At 44.5% G+C, this 22,165-nt stretch overlaps 1 protein-coding gene across 1 annotated transcript; it reads right to left on the bottom strand.

The window, feature by feature from the left end:
- Positions 1–257: 257 nt before the first annotated feature.
- Positions 258–20,972, bottom strand: LOC137319594 (probable G-protein coupled receptor 139). Its single transcript, XM_067981692.1, has 2 exons — positions 20,814–20,972; positions 258–1,401 (listed from the first exon to the last, which is right to left on the bottom strand). The coding sequence occupies exon 2, from the start codon at positions 1,322–1,324 to the stop codon at positions 500–502; it is 825 nt and encodes a 274-aa protein (XP_067837793.1). The 5' UTR covers positions 1,325–1,401; positions 20,814–20,972; the 3' UTR covers positions 258–499.
- Between the last annotated feature and the right edge of the window lie 1,193 nt (positions 20,973–22,165).

Here is a 22,165-nt window from a genome sequence, read left to right as displayed (position 1 = left end):
CTGGTCAACACCTACAGTCCCGGGACCTCCTCTACCTCCCACCCCATTAACACACTGGTCAACACCTACAGTCCCGGGACCTCCTCTACCTCCCACCCCATTAACACACTGGTCAACACCTACAGTCCCGGGACCTCCTCTACCTCCCACCCCATTAACACACTGGTCAACATCTACAGTCCCGGGACCTCCTCTAACTCCCACCCCATTAACACGCAGGTCACCGACTCCTTGTATTGTTATTTATTTTATTTCCTTTTAATTTCTCCAACATGGTCAAGCATTTGGTGCAATTAGTAGGCACATATTATTTTACAACTTGTACTTGCATGAGATATAAACTTTGAGAAACGCTGTAAAATGAGTTGATGATTTGCATCATGTTATCAACCTTTGCAGAATATCCAGTGTTTGTAGCACCACTGCCTGGAGTAGAGAGGATCAGGCATTGTATGACACAGAACGGACTCTGCTGTTGGAAAGTCTTCAGATCTTCCAATTATTTAATGAATTTAACAACGACAGTAAAGGGATATTTCACCACGTTCTTCAACTGCTCTCTGAATTTCGTCTGGGTCACGGCATAAATACAAGTGTTTGTGCAGCAACTCAGGAGCTGGAGCATGAATCCCAGTTCTTGTACCAACACAGGTAGAAATACAGACCCATACCCCAACCACAACAAACGGCTCCATACAGAATACACCATAAACACCGACCATAACAGGATGAAATTCCCCGAGATAACAAACAGTAAAATAATGGATTTCCTTCGGCTCTCCATCTCTGGGTCTCTGGGATTCTCTCCACTGCTGTGGCCCCGGAGTCTCCTGCGGGCTCTGCTGGCCACTAAAATGTGTCTGACAGTTAAAGTATTGAGCAACAGAATCAGAATGAATGGGACGCACGGGGTGAGGATATAATGAAGGAGTTCAATTACTCCCCATATCCGGGAATACCGAACACTGATTGTTACAATGCAAAACCAGGGGCTATTGTAAAGCTTATACCCTCCTCTGAACATGAAGCACCAGAAAATGTTCTTCAAACAGCTCAGCACACTCACTGTTCCCAGAACCACAGTCGCCGTTCTCTCGGTGCAATATTTAATTTTCAGATTCTGGCAACAAATGGCCACAAATCGATCAAAGGTGAAAGTGACAGTGAACCAGACGGAACAGTCTGTGGCTGCGAAAAGCAGGGCGGCGTGAATATTACACACGGGGATGTACCACCACAGGAATTCGAATTGTGCCCGATAAACAATCGGAATCTGCCTCAGGATCAGATCGGTGATCACGACCAGTCGATCCGCCACTGCCATGGCCACCAGGTAGCGAGTGACACATTTGGAGAGACCGCACTTACCCTGGGACAGGATCCTAATCGTCAATAAGTTAACTGTAAGTGAAAGAAAAAGGGAAATTTTACATCAGACTGGGAGCCCCTGCAAGTATTGATACCGTCTCTGGATCCCTCTGTAAATATTAATACCCATATCTTGTTCCCACTGTAACTATTAGTTCCTGACCGTCATACCACTGTAAATATTAGTATCGTCTCTGAATTCCCTGTAAATACTAGTGCCGTATCTGTATCCCCCTGTAAATATCAGTATTGTCTCTGAATTCCTTGTAAATACTAGTGACGTGTCTGTATCCCCCTGTAAATATCAGTATTGTCTCTGAATTCTCTGTAAATATTAGTGCCGTATTTGTATCCCCCTGTAAATTTCAGTATTGTCTATGAATTCACTGTAAATACCAGTGACGTGTCTGTATCCCCCTGTAAATATCAGTATTGTTTCTGAATTCCCTGTAAATACTAATGACGTGTCTGTATCCCCCTGTAAATAACAGGATTGTCTCTGAATTCCCTGTAAATACTAGTGCCATATCTGTATCCCCCTGTAAATATTAGTACTGTCTCTGAATCCCCTGTAAATACTAGTGATGTGTCTGTATCCCCCTGTAAATATCAGTATTGTCTCTGAATTCCCTGTAAATACTAGTGATGTGTCTGTATCCCCCTGTAAATATCAGTATTGTCTCTGAATTCACTGTAAATACTAGTGACGTGTCTGTATCCCCCTGTAACTATTAGTATCGTCTCTGGATTTCGCTGTGAGCATTATGACCATCTCTGGATCGCTTTGTAAATATTAATACCGTCTCTAGATCCCCTGTAAATATTAATACTGTCTCTAGATCCCTGTAAATATTAATACCATTGCTGGACTAACTGTAAATATTAGTACCACCTCTGGATCCAGTGTCAATATCAGTAACATCTCTGGACCCACTGTAAATATTAATACCGTATCAGGAACCCCTGTGAATATTAGTACATATCTGGATACCCTGTATATATTGGTACCATTACTAAATCCCCTGTAAATATTAATACTGTCTCTAGATCCCCTGTAAATATTAATACCGTCTCTAGATCCCCTGTAAATATTAATACCATCTCTAGATCCCCTGTAAATATTAATACCGTCTCCAGGTCCCCTGTAAATATTAATGCCATCTCTGGATCCCCTGTAAATATTAATACCGCCTCTAGATCCCCTGTAAATATTAATACCGTCTCTAGATCCCCTGTAAATATTAATACCGTCTCTAGGTCCCCTGTAAATATTAATACCGTCTCCAGGTCCCCTGTAAATATTAATACCGTCTCCAGGTCCCCTGTAAATATTAATACCATCTCTAGATCCCCTGTAAATATTAATACCATCTCTAGATCCCCTGTAAATATTAATACCGTCTCCAGGTCCCCTGTAAATATTAATACCATCTCTAGATCCCCTGTAAATATTAATACCGTCTCTGGATCCCCTGTAAATATTAATACCGTGTCTAGATACCCTGTAAATATTAATACTGTCTCTGGATCGTCCTATAAGTAATAGCACCGTCTCTGGACCCCTCTTTAAATATTAATGCCATCTCTTGTTCCCATTATAACTATTAGTACCTTATATATCATCTCTGGATCCTCTGTATATATTAGTACTCTCTATGGATCCTCTGTATGTATTAGTGCTCTCTATGGATCCCCTATATATATTAGTACCTTCACTTGATCCCCCTGTAACTAATGACACCATCTTTTGTTCCCTTTGTAACTATGAGTACCATCTCTACATCCTATCTAAATATTAGTGCCGTCGCTGGACCCCCGCAAATATTAGAAACATCTATGGATCTGCTGTAAATATAAGTACCTTTTCTGGATCATTATAGAAGTATTGGTACTGTCTCTTTAATCCCTCTGTAAATATTACTACTGTCTCTCATTAGCCTGTACATATTAATACCATATATGGGTATCTTGTAATTATTAGTACTGTCACTGGATGCCCTGTAAATTTTAGTACCATCTCATCATCTCCCTGTAACTATTATTGCCGTCCCTGGATCCCTCTGTAAATATTATTACTGTCACTTGATCCCCTTGAAATTATTAGTACCGTCTCTGGATCACCCCTCTAAATATTAGCACCGTTTCTTGATACCTCTGTAATTATTGGTAGCATCTCTGGATCCACCTGTAAATATTAATGTCATCTCTGAATCCCTCTTTGAATATTAGTACCGTTTCATGATCTCTCGGTAACTATCAGTATGGTATCTGATTCCGCCTGCAATTAGTAGCACCGTCTCTGAATCCTCTCTAAATATTAGGACCGTCTCCAGATCCCTGCAAATATTCGAGACATCTGTGGATCGCCTGTAAATATTAGTACCTTCTTTGGATCACTATGTGAATATTAGTACCATCTCTTGATCCCGTGTAACTATTAGTGCTGCATGTGGATGGCTCTGCAAATATTAGCACCATCTCTGATTCCCCTGTAAATAATAGCACAATCTCTGGATCACCAGTAAATATTACTATCGTCTCTAATTCCACTGAAAATAATAGCAGCATTTCTGGATCACCTGTAAATATTACTACCGTCTCTGATTCCCCTGTAAATATGAGCACCATCTCTGGATCACTTGTAAATATTACTACCATCTCTGATTTCCCTGTAAATATTACTATCATCTCTGGATCACCTGCAAATATTAGTACCATCTCTGATGCCCCTGTAAATATTAGTACCATCTCTGGATCACCTGCAAATATGACTACCATCTCTGATTTCCCTGTAAATATTATTACCATCTCTGGATCACCTACAAATATTAGTACCATCTCTGGATCACCTGCAAATATTACTACCATCCCGGATTCCCCTGTAAATATTCGTACCATTCCCTGATCATCTGCAAATATTAATACCGTCTCTGATTCATCTGTAAATATTAGAACCATCTCTGGAACATCTGCAAATATTCCTACCATCTCTGATTCCCCTGTAAATATTAGTACCATCCCTGGATCACCTGCAAATATTACTACCGTCTCTGATTCCCCTGTAAATAGTAGTACCATCTCTGGATCACCTGCAAATATTACTACCATCTTTCATTCCCCTGTAAATATAAGTACCATTCTCTGATCACCTGCAAATATTAATACCATCTTTGATTACTCTGTAAATATTAGAACCATCTCTGGATCCCCTGCAAATATTACTACCATCTCTGATTCCCCTGTAAATATTAGTACCATTTCTGGATCACCTGCAAATATTACTCCCGTCTTTGATTCCCCTGTAAATAGTAGTACCATCTCTGGATCACCTGCAAATATTACTACCATCCCTGATTCCCCTGTAAATATTAGTACCATTCCCTGATCACCTGCAAATATTACTACCGTCTCTGATTCCCCTGTAAATATTAGCACCATCTCTGGATCACCTGCAAATATTACTACCATCTCTCATTCCCCTGTAAATATTGGTACCATTCCCTGATCACCTGCAAATATTGATACCGTCTCTGAATCCTCTGTAAATATTAGAGCCATCTCTGGATCACCTGCAAATATTCCTACCATCTCTGATTCCCCTGTAAATATTAGTACCATCTCTGGATCACCTGCAAATATTACGACCGTCTCTGATTCCCCTGTAAATATTAGTACCATTTCTGGAGCACCTGCAAATATTACTACCGCCTTTCATTCCCCTGTAAATATTAGTACCATCTCTGGATCACCTGAAAATATTACTATCGTCTCTAATTCCCTTGTAAATATTAGTACCATTCTCTGGATCACCTGCAAATATTAATACCATCTCTTATTCCCCTGTAAATATTAGCACCATCTCCGGATCTCCTGCAAATATTACTACCGTCTCTGATTCCCCTGTAAATATTAGTACCAATCTCTGAATCACCTGCAAATATTGCTACCGTCTCTCATTCCCCTTTAAATATTAGTACCAATCTCTGGATCACCTGCAAATATTATGACCATCTCTGATTCCCCTGTAAATATTAGTACCATCTCTGGATCACCTGCAAATATTATTACGTCTCTCATTCTCCTGTAAATATTAGTACCATCTCTGGATCACCTGCAAATATTACTACCATCTCTGATTCCCCTGTAAATATTAGCACCATCTCTTCATCACCTTTTAAATATTACTACCGTCTCTCATTCCCCTGTAAATATTAGTACCATTCTCTGGATCACCTGCAAATATTGCTACCGTCTCTCATTCCCCTGTAAATATTAGTACCACCTCTGGATCACCTGCAAATATTACTACCGTCTCTGATTCCCCTGTAAATATTAGTACCATTTCTGGATCACCTGCAAATATTAATACCATCTCTTATTCCCCTGTAAATATTAGCACCATCTCCGGATCTCCTGCAAATATTACTACCGTCTCTGATTACCCTGTAAATATTAGTACCAATCTCTGAATCACCTGCAAATATTGCTACCATCTCTCATTCCCCTTTAAATATGAGTACCAATCTCTGGATCACCTGCAAATATTACAACCATCTCTGATTCCCCTGTAAATATTAGTACCATCTCTGGATCACCTGCAAATATTATTACGTCTCTCATTCTCCTGTAAATATTAGCACCATCTCTGGATCACCTGCAAATATTATTACGTCTCTCATTCCCCTGTAAATATTAGTACCATCTCTGGATCACCTGCAAATATTACTACCATCTCTGATGCCCCTGTAAATATTAGCACCATCTCTGGATCACCTGCAAATATTGCTACCGTCTCTCATTCCCCTGTAAATATTAGCACCATCTCTGGATCACCTGCAAATATTGCTACCGTCTCTTCGTTCCCCTGTAAATATTAGCACCATCTCTGGATCACCTGCAAATATTGCTACCATCTGTTCGTTCCCCTGTAAATATTAGTGTCACCTCTCGATCCTTCTGAAAATATTAGTGCCATCACTGCATCCTTTGAAAGTATTACCACCGTCTCTGGACCTGTCTGTAAATATTAGTACCGTCTTTGTGCCCTATACATATTACTACTGACTCGGGTTCCCCCTGTAAATAGTACAACTGCCTCTATATCCCAATTAATAAATATATACATATGAACATACGAATTAAGAGCAGGAGTAGGCCATTCGGCCCCTAATTCCGGCACTGCCATTTGATAAGATCATGGTTGATATGATTGTGACCTCAACCTTACTTTCCCATCTACCGACTATAACCTTTGACTCGCTTGTTAATCAGCAATCTATCTAACTCAGCCTTAAAAATATTCAATGACCCTGCCTCCACCACTCTCTGTGGAAGGGAGTTCCACAGACTCACGAACCCCTGAGAGAAAAAATTTCTCCTCATCTCCGTCGTAAATGGGAGACCCCTTATTTTTAAACTGTGTGCCTTGGTTCTAGTCTCTCCCACAAGGGGAAACATCCTCTCAGCATCTAGCCCTTCAAGTCTCCTCAGGATCTTATATGTTTCAATAAGATCACCTCTCATTCTTCTAAACTCTAGTGTATGCAGGCCCAACTTGTCCAACCTTTCCTCATAAGATAACCCCCTCATCACAGGAATCAGTCGAGTGAACCTTCTCTGAACTGCCTCAAAAGCAATTATGTCCTTTCTTGAATAAGGAGACCAAAACTGCACATAGTATTCTAGATGTGGTCTCAATAATGCCCTGTACAACTGTAGCAAAACATCTCTACTTTTATATTCCATTCCCCTTCCAATAAATGAGTGCACTGGATACAGCAAAGGCTATGGGCTCCAACAACATCCCGGCTGTCGTGCTGAAGACTTGTGCTCCAGAACTAGCTGCGCCTCGAGCCAAACTGTTCCAATACAGCTCCAACATTGGCATCTACCCGACAATGTGGAAAATTGCCCAGATATGTCCTGTCCACAAAAAGCAGGACAAATCCAATCCCATCAATTACCACCCCATCAGTCTACTCTCAATTATCAGCAAAGTGATGGAAGGTGTCGCAGACAGTGCTATCAAGCGGCACTTAATCACCAATAACCTGCTCACCGATGCTCAGTTTGGGTTCCGCCAAGACCACTCGGCTCCAGACTTCATTACAGCCTTGGTCCAAACATGGACAAAAGAGCTGAATTCCAGAGGTGAGGTGAGAGTGACTGCCCTTGACATCAAGGCAGAATTTGACCGAGTGTGGCACCAAGGAGCCCTCGTAAAATTGAAGTCAATGGCAATCAGGGGGAAAACTCTCCAGTGGCTGGAGTCATACTTGCACAAGGGAAGATAGTAGTGGTTGTTGGAGGCCAATCATCTCAGCCCCAGAACATTGCTGCAGGAGTTCCTCAGGGAAGTGTCCTCGGCCCAACCATCTTCAGCTGCTTCATCAATGACCTTCCCTCCATTATAAGGTCAGAAATAGGGATGTTCACTGATGATTGCACAGTGTTACATAAGAACATAAGAACATAAGAAATTGGAGCAGGAGTCGGCCAATCGGCCCCTCGAGCCTGCTCCGCCATTCAATAAGATCATGGCTGATCTGATCCCAACCACAAATCTAAAGAACACAAGAAGTCGGAGCAGGACCCGGCCACATAGCCCCTGGGCCCTCTCCGCCACCCACAGGGCATTGACCGATCCGAACTCAGCTTCATGTCCAATTTCCTGCCCGCTCCCCATAACCCCTAATTCCCTTTACTTCTAGGAAACTGTCTATTTCTGTTTTAAATTTATCCAATGATGTAGCTTCCACAGCTTCCTGGGGCAGCAAATTCCACAGACCTACCACCCTCTGAGTGAAGAAGTTTCTCCTCATCTCAGTATTGAAAGAGCAGCCCCTTATTCTAAGATTATGCCCCCTAGTTCTAGTTTCACCCATCTTTGGGAACATCCTTACTGCATCCACCCGATCAAGACCCTTCACAATCTTATATGTTTCAATAAGATCGCCTCTCATTCTTCTGAACTCCAATGAGTAGAGTCCCAATCTACTCAACCTCTCCTCATATGTCCGCCCCCTCATCCCCGGGATTAACCGAGTGAACCTTCTTTGTACTGCCTCGAGAGCAAGTATGTCTTTTCTTAAGTATGGAGACCAAAACTGTATGCAGTATTCCAGGTGCGGTCTCACCAATACCTTATATAACTGCAGCAATACCTCCTTGTTTTTATATTCTATCCCCCTAGCAATAAAAGCCAACATTCCGTTGGCTTTCTTGATCACCTGCTGCACCTGCATACCAACTTTTTGATTTTCTTGCACTAGGACCCCCAGATCCCTTTGTACTGCAGTACTTTCCAGTCTCTCGCCATTAAGAAAATAACTTGCTCTCTGATTTTTCCTGCCAAAGTGCATAACCTCACATTTTCCAATATTATATTGCATCTGCCAAATCTCCGCCCACTCACCCAGCCTGTCTATATCCCCTTGCAGGTTTTTTATGTCCTCCTCACTCTCTACTTTCCCTCCCATCTTTGTATCATCTGCAAATTTTGATATGTTGCACTCGGTCCCGTCCTCCAAATCGTTAATATAGATTGTAAAGAGTTGGGGACCCAGCACCGACCCCTGTGGAACACCACTGGTTACTGGTTGCCAGTCCGAAAATGAACCATTTATCCCAACTCTCTGCTTCCTGTTCGATAACCAATCCTCCACCCATGCCAGAATATTACCCCCAATCCCGTGATTTTTTATCTTAAGTAATAATCTTTTATGTGGCACCTTGTCGAATGCCTTCTGGAAGTCTAAATACACTATGTCCACTGGTTCCCCTTTATCCACCCTATACGTTATATCCTCGAAGAACTCAAGCAAATTTGTCAGACATGACTTCCCCTTCATAAAGCCATGCTGACTTTGTCCTATTAAATTATGCTTATCTAAATGTTCCGTTACTGTCTCCTTAATAATAGACTCCAAAATTTTACCCACCACAGATGTTAAGCTAACTGGCCTATAATTTCCAGCCTTCTGCCTACTACCCTTTTTAAATAACGGTGTTACATTAGCAGTTTTCCAATCTGCCGGGACCTCTCCTGAGTCCAGGGAATTTTGGAAAACTATCACCAAAGCATCCACAATCCCTACTGCCACTTCCCTCAAGACCCTAGGATGGAAGCCATCAGGTCCAGGGGATTTATCCGCCTTGAGTCCCATTATTTTACTGAGTACCATCTCCTGAGTGATTTTAATCGTATTTAGCTCCTCCCCCCCGAGAGTCCCCTGTTTGTCCAGTGTTGGGATATTCTTAGTGTCCTCTACTGTAAAGACTGAAACAAAATATTTGTTCAGCATTTTTGCCATCTCCATGTTTCCCACCATTAATTTCCCGGTCTCATCCTCTAAGGGACCTATGTTTGCCTTAGCCACCCTTTTTCTTTTTATATAACAATAGAAACTCTTGCTATCTGTTTTTATATTTTTTGCTAATTTCTTTTCATAATCTAACTTCCCTTTCTTAATCAATCCTTTAGTTACTTTTTGCTGTCTTTTGAAGAATTCCCAATCTTCTATCCTCCCACTAAGTTTGGCTACCTTATATGTCCTTGTTTTTAGTCGGATACTATCCTTGATTTCTTTACTTAGCCATGGATGGCTGTCATTTCTTTTACACCCTTTTTTCCTCAGTGGAATATATTTATTTTGAAAGTTGTAAAATAACTCCCTAAATGAACACCACTGCTCATGTACCGTCTTACCCTTTAATCTATTTTCCCAGTCCACTTTAATCAATTCCGCTCTCATACCATCATAGTCTCCTTTATTCAAGCTCAGTACGCTTGTTTGAGAATCAACCTTCTCACCCTCTAATTGGATATGGAATTCAACCATGTTGTGGTCGCTCGTTCCAAGGGGATCCTTAACTAGGACATTATTAATTAATCCTGACTCATTACACAGGACCAGGTCCAAGGTTGCCTGCCCCCTTGTAGGATCAGTTACATACTGCTCAAGAAATCCATCCCTGATGCACTCAATGAACTCGTCCTCAAGGCTGTTCTGCCCAATTTGATTTGTCCAGTTAATATGATAATTAAAATCCCCCATAATTATGGCTGTTCCCTTATTACATGCCCCGACTATCTCCTGATTAATACTTCTTCCAGCAGAGTTGCAACTATTAGGAGGCCTATATACTACGCCCACTAATGTTTTTTTTCCCTTATTATTCCTTATCTCCACCCAAACTGTTTCATTATCTTGATGCTTTGTCCCAATATCATTTCTCTGTATTACAGTGATTCCTTCCTTTATTAACATAGCCACCCCACCTCCCCTTCCTTCCTGCCTGTCCTTCCTGATTGTTAAATACCCTGGCATATTTAATTCCCAGTCGTTGTCACCCTGCAGCCATGTTTCTGCAATGGCCACAAGATCATACCCATACGTAGTTATTTGTGCCGTTAACTCGTCCATTTTATTACGAATGCTACGTGCATTCAGATAAAGAACTTTCAAATCTGTTTTGTGACGCTTAGTTCCTGCTTTTTCCTTTTTTAACACTTTACCTATTACTCCATACCTTCTGTCCCTTCCTGTTACGCTTTCCTCTCTCTCCCTGCTCAGGTTCCCAACCCCCTGCCACTTTAGTTTAAACCCTCCCCAACAGCACTAGCAAACACTCCTCCTAGGACAGCGGTCCCGGCCCTGCCCAGGTGCAGACCGTCCGGTTTGTACTGGTCCCACCTCCCCCAGAACCGTTTCCAGTGTCCCAGGAATTTGAATCCCTCCCCCTTGCACCATTCCTCTAGCCACGTATTCATTTGAAATATCCTCCTATTTCTACTCTGACTAGCACGTGGCACTGGCAGCAATCCTGAGATTACTACCTTTGAGGTCCTATTTTTTAATTTACCTCCTAACTCCCTATATTCTGCTTTTAGGACCTCATCCCCTTTTTTACCTATATCGTTGGTGCCTATGTGCACCACGACAGCTGGCTGTTCGCCCTCCCCCTCCAAAATGTTCTGTAGCCGCTCCGAGACATCCTTGATCCTTGCACCAGGGAGGCAACACACCATCCTGGAGTCTCGGTTGCGGCCGCAGAAACGCCTGTCTATTCCCCTTACAATTGAGTCCCCTATCACTATAGCTCTGCCACTCTTTTTCCTCCCAGCCTGTGCAGCAGAGCTACCCGTGGTGCCAGGAAGTTGGCTGCTGCTGCCTTCCCCTGATAAGTCATCCCCCCCAACAGCATCCAAAGTGGCATATCTGTTTGAGAGGGGGATGGCCACAGGGGACCCCTGCACTACCTGCCTGCATCTCTTACTCTTCCTGGTGGTCACCCATTCACTTCCTGCCTGTATACCCTTTACCTGCGGTGTGACCAACTCGCTAAACGTGCTATCCACGAGTTTCTCTGCATCGCGGATGCTCCACAGTGAGTCCACCCGCAGCTCCAGCTCCGAGATACGATCGGTCAGTAGCTGCAGGTGGACACACTTCCCGCACACATGGTCGGCAGGGACACTGGTAGTGTCCATGACTTCCCACATCTTGCAGGAGGAGCATATCACGGGTGCGAGGTCTGCTGCCATGACTTGCCTTAGCTTAGTTACCCCTTTTAAATTACGTTGAAATTAGAAAATGTTAACTATACTAGGGACCTAGGTTCACTAAAAAAAAACACTATCTGCTATAAAACCTGCAGATCTTCCCTTTCTTGTTGCTTTACTTACAGTAAAATGGTAGAAATACTCACCTGAACCTACTCACCAATCAGCTGCCTCCCCTGTGCCGCATCACTTTCTGACTGGTGACGTCACCCCGAACTCTGCCGCTGGTCTCAGAGTCTCGCTCTCAGAGTAAGCTCTGGTCTCACTCTCTCCGCACTGTTTATATCCCCGCTCTGGTCTCGCTCTCTCCGCGCTGTTTATATCCCCGCTCTGGTCTCACTCTCTCCGCACTGTTTATATCCCCGCTCTGGTCTCGCTCTCTCCGCGCTGTTTATATCCCCGCTCTGGTCTCGCTCTCTCCCGCCGCTCACCGACTGAACTCTCGCTCTCTCCGCGCTGTTTATATCCCCGCTCTGGTCTCGCTCTCTCCGCGCTGTTTATATCCCCGCTCTGGTCTCGCTCTCTCCCGCCGCTCACCGACTGAACTCTCGCTCTCTCCGCGCTGTTTATATCCCCGCTCTGGTCTCGCTCTCTCCGCGCTGTTTATATCCCCGCTCTGGTCTCGCTCTCTCCGCGCTGTTTATATCCCCGCTCTGGTCTCGCTCTCTCCACGTTGTTTATATCCCCGCTCTGGTCTCGCTCTCTCCGCGCTGTGTATATCCCCGCTCTGGTCTCGCTCTCTCCGCGCTGTTTATATCCCCGCTCTGGTCTCGCTCTCTCCACGCTGTTTATATCCCCACTCTGGTCTCGCTCTCTCCGCGCTGTTTATATCCCCGCTCTGGTCTCGCTCTCTCCGCGCTGTTTATATCTCCGCTCCGGTCTCGCTCTCTCCGCGCTGTTTATATCCCCGCTCTGGTCTCGCTCTCTCCGCGCTGTTTATATCCCCGCTCTGGTCTCGCTCTCTCCGCGCTGTTTATATCCCCGCTCTGGTCTCGCTCTCTCCGCGCTGTTTATATCCCCGCTCTGGTCTCGCTCTCTCCGCGCTGTTTATATCCCCGCTCTGGTCTCGCTCTCTCCGCGCTGTTTATATCCCCGCTCTGGTCTCGCTCTCTCCGCGCTGTTTATATCTCCGCTCTGGTCTCACTTTCTCCACGCTGTTTATATCCCCGCTCTGGTCTCGCTCTCTCCGCGCTGTTTATATCCCCGCTCTGGTCTCGCTCTCTCCGCGCTGTTTATATCTCCGCTCCGGTCTCGCTCTCTCCGCGCTGTTTATATCCCCGCTCTGGTCTCGCTCTCTCCGCGCTGTTTATATCCCCGCTCTGGTCTCGCTCTCTCCGCGCTGTTTATATCCCCGCTCTGGTCTCGCTCTCTCCGCGCTGTTTATATCCCCGCTCTGGTCTCGCTCTCTCCGCGCTGTTTATATCCCCGCTCTGGTCTCGCTCTCTCCCGCCGCTCACCGACTGGACTCTCGCTCTGTCCGCGCTGTTTATATCTCCGCTCTGGTCTCGCTCTTTACCGCCGCTCACCGACTGGACTCTCGCTCTCTCCGCGCTGTTTATATCCCCGCTCTGGTCTCGCTCTCTCGGCGCTGTTTATATCCCCGCTCTGGTCTCGCTCTCTCCCGCCGCTCACCGACTGGACTCTCGCTCTCTCGGCGCTGTTTTTATCCCCGCTCTGGTCTCGCTCTCTCCCGCCGCTCACCGACTGGACTCTCGCTCTCTCCGCGCTGTTTATATCTCCGCTCTGGTCTCGCTCTTTACCGCCGCTCACCGACTGGACTCTCGCTCTCTCCGCGCTGTTTTTATCCCCGCTCTGGTCTCGCTCTCTCCCGCCGCTCACCGCTCTCAGGTCCACTACCGCTCTGCAGGAAAAGCAAGGCAAAGCAGCACCTCCTTCCCCCACTTTACCAAACTCCCACACGTACCGAACTCTCAGCACACTGTGTTGTCCTCACACCGTCAGTTCAGTTCCATTCGCAACCACTCAAATAATGAAGCAGTCCGTGCCGGCATGCAGCAAGACCTGGACAACATCCAGGCTTGGTCTCATAAGTGGCAGGTCACATTCGTGCCAGACAAGTGCCAGGCAATGACCATCTCCAACAAGAGAGAGTCGAACCACCTCCCCTTGACATTCAACGGCATTACCATCGCCGAATTCCCCCGCCATCAACATCCTGGGGGTCACCATTGACCAGAAACTTAACTGGATCAGCCATATAAATATTGTGGCTGCAAGAGCAGGTCAGAGGCTGGGTATTCTGCGGCGAGTGACTCACCTTCTGACTCTCCAAAGCCTTTCCACCATCTACAAGGCACAAGTCAGGAGTGTGATGGAATACTCTCCACTTGCCTGGATGAGTGCAGCTCCAACAACACTCAAGAAGCTCGACACCAATCAGGACAAAGCAGCCCGCTTGATTGGCACCCCATCCACCACACTAAACATTCACTCTCTTCACCACCGGCGCACCGTGGTGCAGTGTGTACCATCCACAGGATGCACTGCAGCAACTCGCCAAGGCTTCTTCGATAGCACCTCCCAAACCCGCGACCTCTACCACCTAGAAGGAGAAGGGCAGCAGGCACATGGGAACACCACCACCTGCACGTTCCCCTCCAAGTCACTCACCATCCCGACTTGGAAATATATCGGCCGTTCCTTCATCGTCGCTGGGTCAAAATCCTGGAACTCCCTTCCTAACAGCACTGCGGGAGAACCGTCACCACACGGACTGCAGCGGTTCAAGAAGGCGGCTCACCACCACCTTCTCAAGGGCAATTAAGGATGGGAAATAAATGCCGGCCTCGCCAGCGACGCCCACATCCCGTGAACGAATGAAAATAAAATGACAACATTCCATTTGCCTTCCTAATCACTTGCTGTACCTGCATACCAACTTTTTGTGATTCATGTACCAGGACACCCAGATCCCTCTGTACATCAGAGTTTTGCAGTCTCTCTCCATTTAAATAATGTACAGCTTTTCTATTCCTCCTGCTAAAGTGAACAAGTTCACGTTTTCCCACATTATACTCCATCTGCCAAATGTTTGCCGACTCGCTTAACCTATCGATATCCCTCTGCAGCCTCCTTGGGGGAAAAGTTGGACAGAGGCCGTTTTTGGGCACAGGCAGTGTGATGTGGTATTACCCCACGCCCAATGGCCCCAGCGCAGGCAGGACACAAGTTCGACCCACCAGAGGACTCGCCTGCAATCAGGGTCCCTTCCAGGCCTTGCACGCGGAATCGATGCAATTTGAACTTTCCGCCACCAGGGGGAGCTCAATCTCTTAAAGCGAGGATGTTTCTTCGAAATCTCTTAAAGTTAGCTGGTACCTGTTATTTGCTGAAAATAACAGTCTACTGTCTGCACGGAGTCTGAACGGAGATCAGACATCGCACATGTAAAACACAGATGCAGGTCCCATCCCTATGTTTACACTCTGATGAGTTATGTTGAAACATTGAATAAAGGTTGTGCACTACTAAATCCCACATCCTCCCATCTGCACACCAGACCTCACCAATCTGCCGATCTGAATTGGTACCAGGCCAGTGAGAGTCTGTGCACCAAGATTCTCTGTGATGCACCAGAGACCTTGGTGCAAGAGGTGGACAGAAGGAGGGACATCCTATATCCGCAGGGTGGTGGGGGGAGAGGCCCTCCAGACATATGCCCAAAAGGCAGTGGGAGGCAGCGGGGGATGAAGTCAATGTCAGGCTCACAGCAACATGAACATGGGTGCAGTGCAGGAAGAAGTTCAATGCTTTGTCATGAGTGGTCAAGGTGAGTGAGGTCAACTGTCAAGTGGCGACTCCTACCAACTGCACCACACACTACACCCCCCATCACCCACATACCAATAAACTCTTTCCATCAGTACTCAACTCTTCCAACCAGATGCTTCCTCTCACCCTCACCCATTACCACTGTTTCAAGCCGCCCACCCACAACTCACAAGTCACACACACTAGCTATTCAACCATGACAGACACATCACCCAGACACACGTCCCGCTTTCTTGCAGGAGAAAATGGCGCATATCAGGAGGCAGCAAGCAGCAGTGGCATTTAGCCCCTCGAGCCTGTTTTGCCATTCAATGAGATCATGGTGGACCTGTGACCTAACTCCTTATACCCGCCTTAGCCCCATATCCCTTAATACCCTTGGTTCACAGAAATCTATCAATCTCAGGTTTAACATTCACAAGTGAGCTAGCATCAACTGCCATCTGCAGAAGAGAGTTCCAAACTTCTCCCACCCTTTGCGTGTAGAAGCATTTCCAAACTTCACTCCTGCACGCCCTGACTCTAAATGTTAGGCTATGTCCCTGCGTCCTAGTATTCAAGTCTAGGAGACCTCCAAAAACAGTTACAAATGTCTCGGCAGCCCGAAGCAATAATCTAGCCACTAACCTGTAAATCCTGCATGGTCCCTTTAAATAGCACTGGTGGGGGGTCCTCCAGACACTCGAAGACACGTTCAGATGGTCGGGATTAAGACTGTACGTTGAGTTGAGCGTTAAGTCCCAAAATTGTGTCTATCACTTTAAATCAGCGTTGTACACTGATTGAAGCCATTTTCTCCCTACTTTCCATGACTCCAGCGTTTGTTATCTGCGCCTGCGCTAACTCCGACACCAAGATGGCGTCCGGCGCACGTCACTCTGGAAACGAGCTCCACGACCCAATTTAGCATATCCCCTTCACAACTTACTTTCCTACCTACCTTTGTATCATCAGCAAATTTAGCAACCATACATTCGGTCCTTTCATCCAAGTCATTGATATAGATTGTAAATAGTTGAGACCCAGGCACTGATCCCTGTGGCACTCCACTCATTACATCTTGCCAACCTGAAAATGACCCATTTAGGCCAACTCTCTGTTTCCTGTTAGCTAACCAATCCTTTATCCATGCTAATATATTACCCCCTACACCATGAGCTCTTATTTTATGTAGTAGCCTTTGATGTTGCACCTTGTCAAAAGGCTTCTGGAAATCCAAGTACACCAGATCCACAGGATCCCCTTTTTCCACATTGCTTCCTCAAAGAACCCTAATAAATTAGTCAAACACAATGTCACTTTCACAATACCGTGTTGACTCTGCCTGATTGCATTGAGGTTTTCGAAGTGCCCTTATATAACCTCCTTAATAATAGATTCTAGTATTTTCCCTGTGACAGATGTTAAACTTACTGGCCTGTCGTTTCCTGCTGTCTGTCTCCCTCCTCTCTTGAATAGAAAAGTTACATTCGCATTAATACCATCTCTGGACCCCCTGTAAATATTAATATCATCTCTGGATCCCTCTGTATCTACTAGTACCATTTCTGTATCCAAATTAAATGTTAGCACCGTCTCGGGGTCCCTCTATAAATATTCATACCGTCTTTGGATCCTCTGTAAATATTAGTTCCATCCCAGGATCTGCCTGTAGCTATTTGTATCATCTCTGGATCCCCCTGTAAATATTAGTACTGTTTCTGGATTCCCTGCAAGTATTAACACCATCTCTGGATATTCTGTAACCATAGTACCATCTCAGAATCCACATGTAAATATTAGTGGGGCCACTGGATCCATTGTAAATATTAGTACCGCCTCTGGATCCACTGTAAATATTCGTACAATCTCTAGATCCCCTGTAATTATTAATGCCATCTCTGGATCCATGTATAAATATAAGTAGGGCCTCCAGATCCCATGTAAATATTTCTACAATCTCGAAACCCCCGAAAATATTGGTACCGATACTGGATCTTCTGTAAATATTAGTACTGTCTCTCAATCCTCTTGTAAATATTAGTATCACCTCTGGATCCCTCTGTAGATATTTTACCATCTCTGGATCCATCTGTAAATATTAGTCCCGTCTCTGGATCCATCCCTAAATATTAGAAAACTCTCTGGATTCCCTTGTAAATATTTATACCATCTCTGCATCCCCCTGTAAATATTATTACTCTCTAAATATTAGTACCTACTCTTGTTCCCCCTATACATTTTAGTTCCATCTCTGTGTTGCCCTGTAAATATTAGTACCATCACTGGATCCCTCTGCAATTATTCGTACCATCTCTGGATGCCAATGTAAAGGTTAGCATGGTCTCTGGGTCCCCTTGCAAATATTCGTACCGTCTTTGGATACCCTGTAAATATCAGTACCGCCTTTGGAATCTCTATAAATAATTGTAACATCTCTGGATCCCCGTGTAAATATTAGTACGATCTCTGTATCCCTGTGTAAATATTAGTACCGTCTCTGGATCCCCGTGTAAATATTCGTACCGTCTTTGGATACCCTGTAAATATCAGTACCGGCATTGGATCCTATGTAAATATTTGTAGCGTCTCCGGATCCCCGTGTAAATATTAGTAACATCTCTGGATCCCCGTGTAAATATTAGTACCATCTCTGGATCCCCTGTAAATATTAGTAACATCTCTGGATCCCCGTGTAAATATTAGTGCCATCTCTGGATCCCCGTGTAAATATTAGTAACATCTCTGGATCCCCGTGTAAATATTAGTGCCATCTCTGGATCCCCGTGTAAATATTAGTAACATCTCTGGATCCCCGTGTAAATATTAGTACCATCTCTGGATCCCCGTGGAAATATTCGTTTCGTCTCTGGATCCCCTATAAATATTAGTACCGTCTCTAGATCCCCTGTAAATATTAGTACCATCTCTGGTTCCCTCTGTAAATATGAGTAGCGTCTCTGGATCCACATGTAAATATTTGTAGTATCTCTGGATCCCCGTGTAAATATTAGTGCCGTCTCTGGATCCCCGTGTAAATATTAGTACCGTCTCTGGATCCCCGTATAAATATTGGTGCCATCTCTGGATCCCTGTGTAAATATTTGTAGCGTCTCTGGATCCCCGTGTAATTATTAGCACCATCTCTGGATCCCCGTGTAAATGTTTGTACCGTCTCTGGATCTCCGTGTAAATATTTGTAGCGTCTCTGGATCCCCTGTAAATATTTGTAGCGTCTCTGGATCCCTGTGTAAATATTTGTAGCTTCTCTGGATCCCCATGTGAATATTTGCAGCACCTTTGATCCCTGTGTAAATATTTGTAGCATCTCTGGGTCCCTATGTAAATATTAATACCGTCTCTGGATCCCCGTGTAAATATTCGTACCGTCTCTGGATTCCTTTGTGAATATTTGAAATATCTCCAGATCCACATGTAAACATTAGTAGCTGGATCCCTAGTAAATATTGATAGTATCTCTGGATCCCTCCGCAAATCTTAGAAATGTCTCTGGATCTCCCTGTAAATTTGACATCGTCTCCCCTTGATCCCCCTGTAAATATTAGTACCATCTCTGGATCCCCCTCTTAATATTAGCATCACCTCTGGAACGCCTGTAACTGTTACAACTGCCTCTAGATCCCCTTTAACTGTTAGTACCATCTATTGATCACTCTGTAGCTATTAGTACAGTATCTGGATCCCCCTGTAAATATTAGTATTGTCTCTGGATCCCCCTGTAAATATTAGTATTGTCTCTGGATCCCCCTGTAAATATTAGTATTGTCTCTGGATCCCCCTGTAAATATTAGTATTGTCTCTGGATCCCCCTGTAAATATTAGTGTTGACTCTGGATCCTCTGTAACTGTTAGTACCGTTCTTGGATCCCCTGTAAATACTAATACACTCCAAGGACCATGTAAAAAGAGGCACATGCCAGGAAACCTGCAGATACAGCCTCACTCCCAAGGACCCATTGTAAATGAAATCTCCCAGCCAGAAGACCTCCCTAAATATATTTGCTTCCCTGCATCACCCCCTCCCCTCACCTAGAAATATCTCTCCCATCCCGGGCAGCAGCTGAATTTTTTGAGCTAGATATAGACTTACCAGCAACTCCATGAACAATTTACAATTAATAACTGGATACAGCGACTTCCCAGGAACGGGTCAGGGAATGGGCAATACAGTCAAACATGGCTTATAAAATTAATAGCTGGATACAGAAACTTACCAGTGACACCGACAGCAGCGAGGAGGGGATAGTAGATTAATTGTATACCCTTAAGCACTAGATATATCCGAGTCTCCAGTGTCATTGAATCATAGTGTTCACACAGAAGTTGAAACATCCAGAATGGACTGTTGCAATCTATTGCTCTCAGATTCTGACCCATCGTTGTAACATTCCCATCTATTGCTCTCAGGAAGAAAGAAAGGTCGGAATCTGACTGATCGCTGTTGGTGCCGGAGGTAATGCTCTCACTGATGACTATCGGCTAACATGTTGAAATTAGTCACTTATTAATAGCAGAGAGAAACACTCCAGTGACACAATTAAGGTCCATGGAGACTGACATTAATTACAGTCACTGAACAAACACATTCACTTAAAAACTTAAGCCCAACACTTCTTATATCACAACATATATTTAACTAAATATAACACAGATGGAAAGCTCAAAGCTCAGTGTATTATTTTAATTAATGTAGAATCATAGAATCATAGAAGTTACAACATGGAAACAGGCCCTTCGGCCCAACATGTCCATGTCGCCCAGTTTATACCACTAAGCTAGTCCCAATTGCCTGCACTTGGCCCATATCCCTCTATACCCATCTTACCCATGTAACTGTCCAAATGCTTTTTAAAAGACAAAATTGTACCCGCCTCTACTACTGCCTCTGGCAGCTCGTTCCAGACACTCACCAACCTTTGAGTGAAAAAATTGCCCCTCTGGACCCTTTTGTATCTCTCCCCTCTCACCTTAAATCTATGCCCTAATATTCGGAAGAACAGAAACTATGAGACCCACAGTCTGATAGCACTTCATTTACACATTGCAGATTATTTCCGAGTGAAATCCTGTAATTTCAGAGAGTTCTTACCCAGTCCTCAAGGGTTCGGTTTTTGTTCAGAGATGGAAACGGAACCATTGTACGTCTCAGTTTGGAGACCACCCTGCGAATGCTGGTGCAATCCTTGGATACCCCCTTAATATTGGAAAGTCTTTGGATCCTCTTGTAAATATTGGCACAGTCTCTGGATCTATCTGTAAATAATGGTGCAGTGTTTGGAATCTACTGTAGATATTCGCACAGTCTATGGATTTCCCTGCAAATATTCCTATAGATTATGATAAAGGTTCTGGATATTTCCAAAAATATTGGTTCGCTTCCTGATTTCCTGACACTATCTGTGGACTGTCCAATTGTGTACACTGCCTGATACTGCTGTAAATAATGAATCACTCCCACAGACCCCCTGTAAATGCTGACAAAGTCTGGTTACAGCTTGAATGTGTACAGTCGCTGGTAGCCCTGTAAATAGTGACTCAGTCCCACAGACCCCTGTAAATGCTGAAACAGTAAGGGGATTGTCTGAATGTACCAGTCCCTGGGACCTCTGTAAATATTGACTCATGCTCACAGAAACCTGTGTAAGGAAATGTCAAATATAAGTTGCCAAGAGCACCATGGAATAGTTGGCATATGTGATGAACTGCAAAGTTTACAAAATGCCTAGAAGAGGGGACGCGGGGATTAGTTTGGCAGTGTTCGGGTTCAAATAGATGTGGGATGGAAAATTATTGAGACTGGGTCAGCTGAGAAGGAATTGTAGTTTGACACAACAGTTAGCAGTTTCGCTCTGTAAACGGTCATGTGATATCATGGTATCATAGCATGGAGGAGGCCATTCAGCCCATCGTGCCTGTGCCAGTTCCTTGATAAAGCTAATCCAATTAATCCCACACCCCTGTACTTTTTTTTCTTTCAAATATTTATCCAATTCCCTTTTGAAAGTTATTATTGAATCTGCTTCCACCGCCCTTTCAGGCAGCGCATTCCAGATCAGAACAACTCGCTGCGTCAAAAAAATGTTTCCTCATCTCCTCTAGCTCTTTTGCCGATCACCTTAAATCTGTGTCCTCTGGTTACCGACCCTTCTGCCACTGGAAACAGTTTCTCCTTATTTACTCTATCAAAACCCCTTCATGATTTTGAACACCTCGATTAAATCTCCCCTTAACCTTCTCTGCTCTAAGGAGAACAATCCCAGCTTCTCCAGTCTCTCCATATAAGTGAAGTCCCTCATCCCTGGTACCATTCTAGTAAATCTCTTCTGATCCCTCTCTAAAGCCTTGACATCCTTCCTAAAGTGTGGTGCCCAGAATTGGACACAATACTCCAGCTGAGGCCTAACCAGTGTTATATAAAGGGTTTAGTATAACTTCTTTGCT

Source organism: Heptranchias perlo, unplaced genomic scaffold, assembly GCF_035084215.1.
Source record: "Heptranchias perlo isolate sHepPer1 unplaced genomic scaffold, sHepPer1.hap1 HAP1_SCAFFOLD_88, whole genome shotgun sequence".
Classification (NCBI taxonomy): domain Eukaryota; kingdom Metazoa; phylum Chordata; class Chondrichthyes; order Hexanchiformes; family Hexanchidae; genus Heptranchias; species Heptranchias perlo.
Note: the sequence above shows the minus strand (reverse complement) of the source record. Positions and strands in the feature narration are given on the sequence as shown.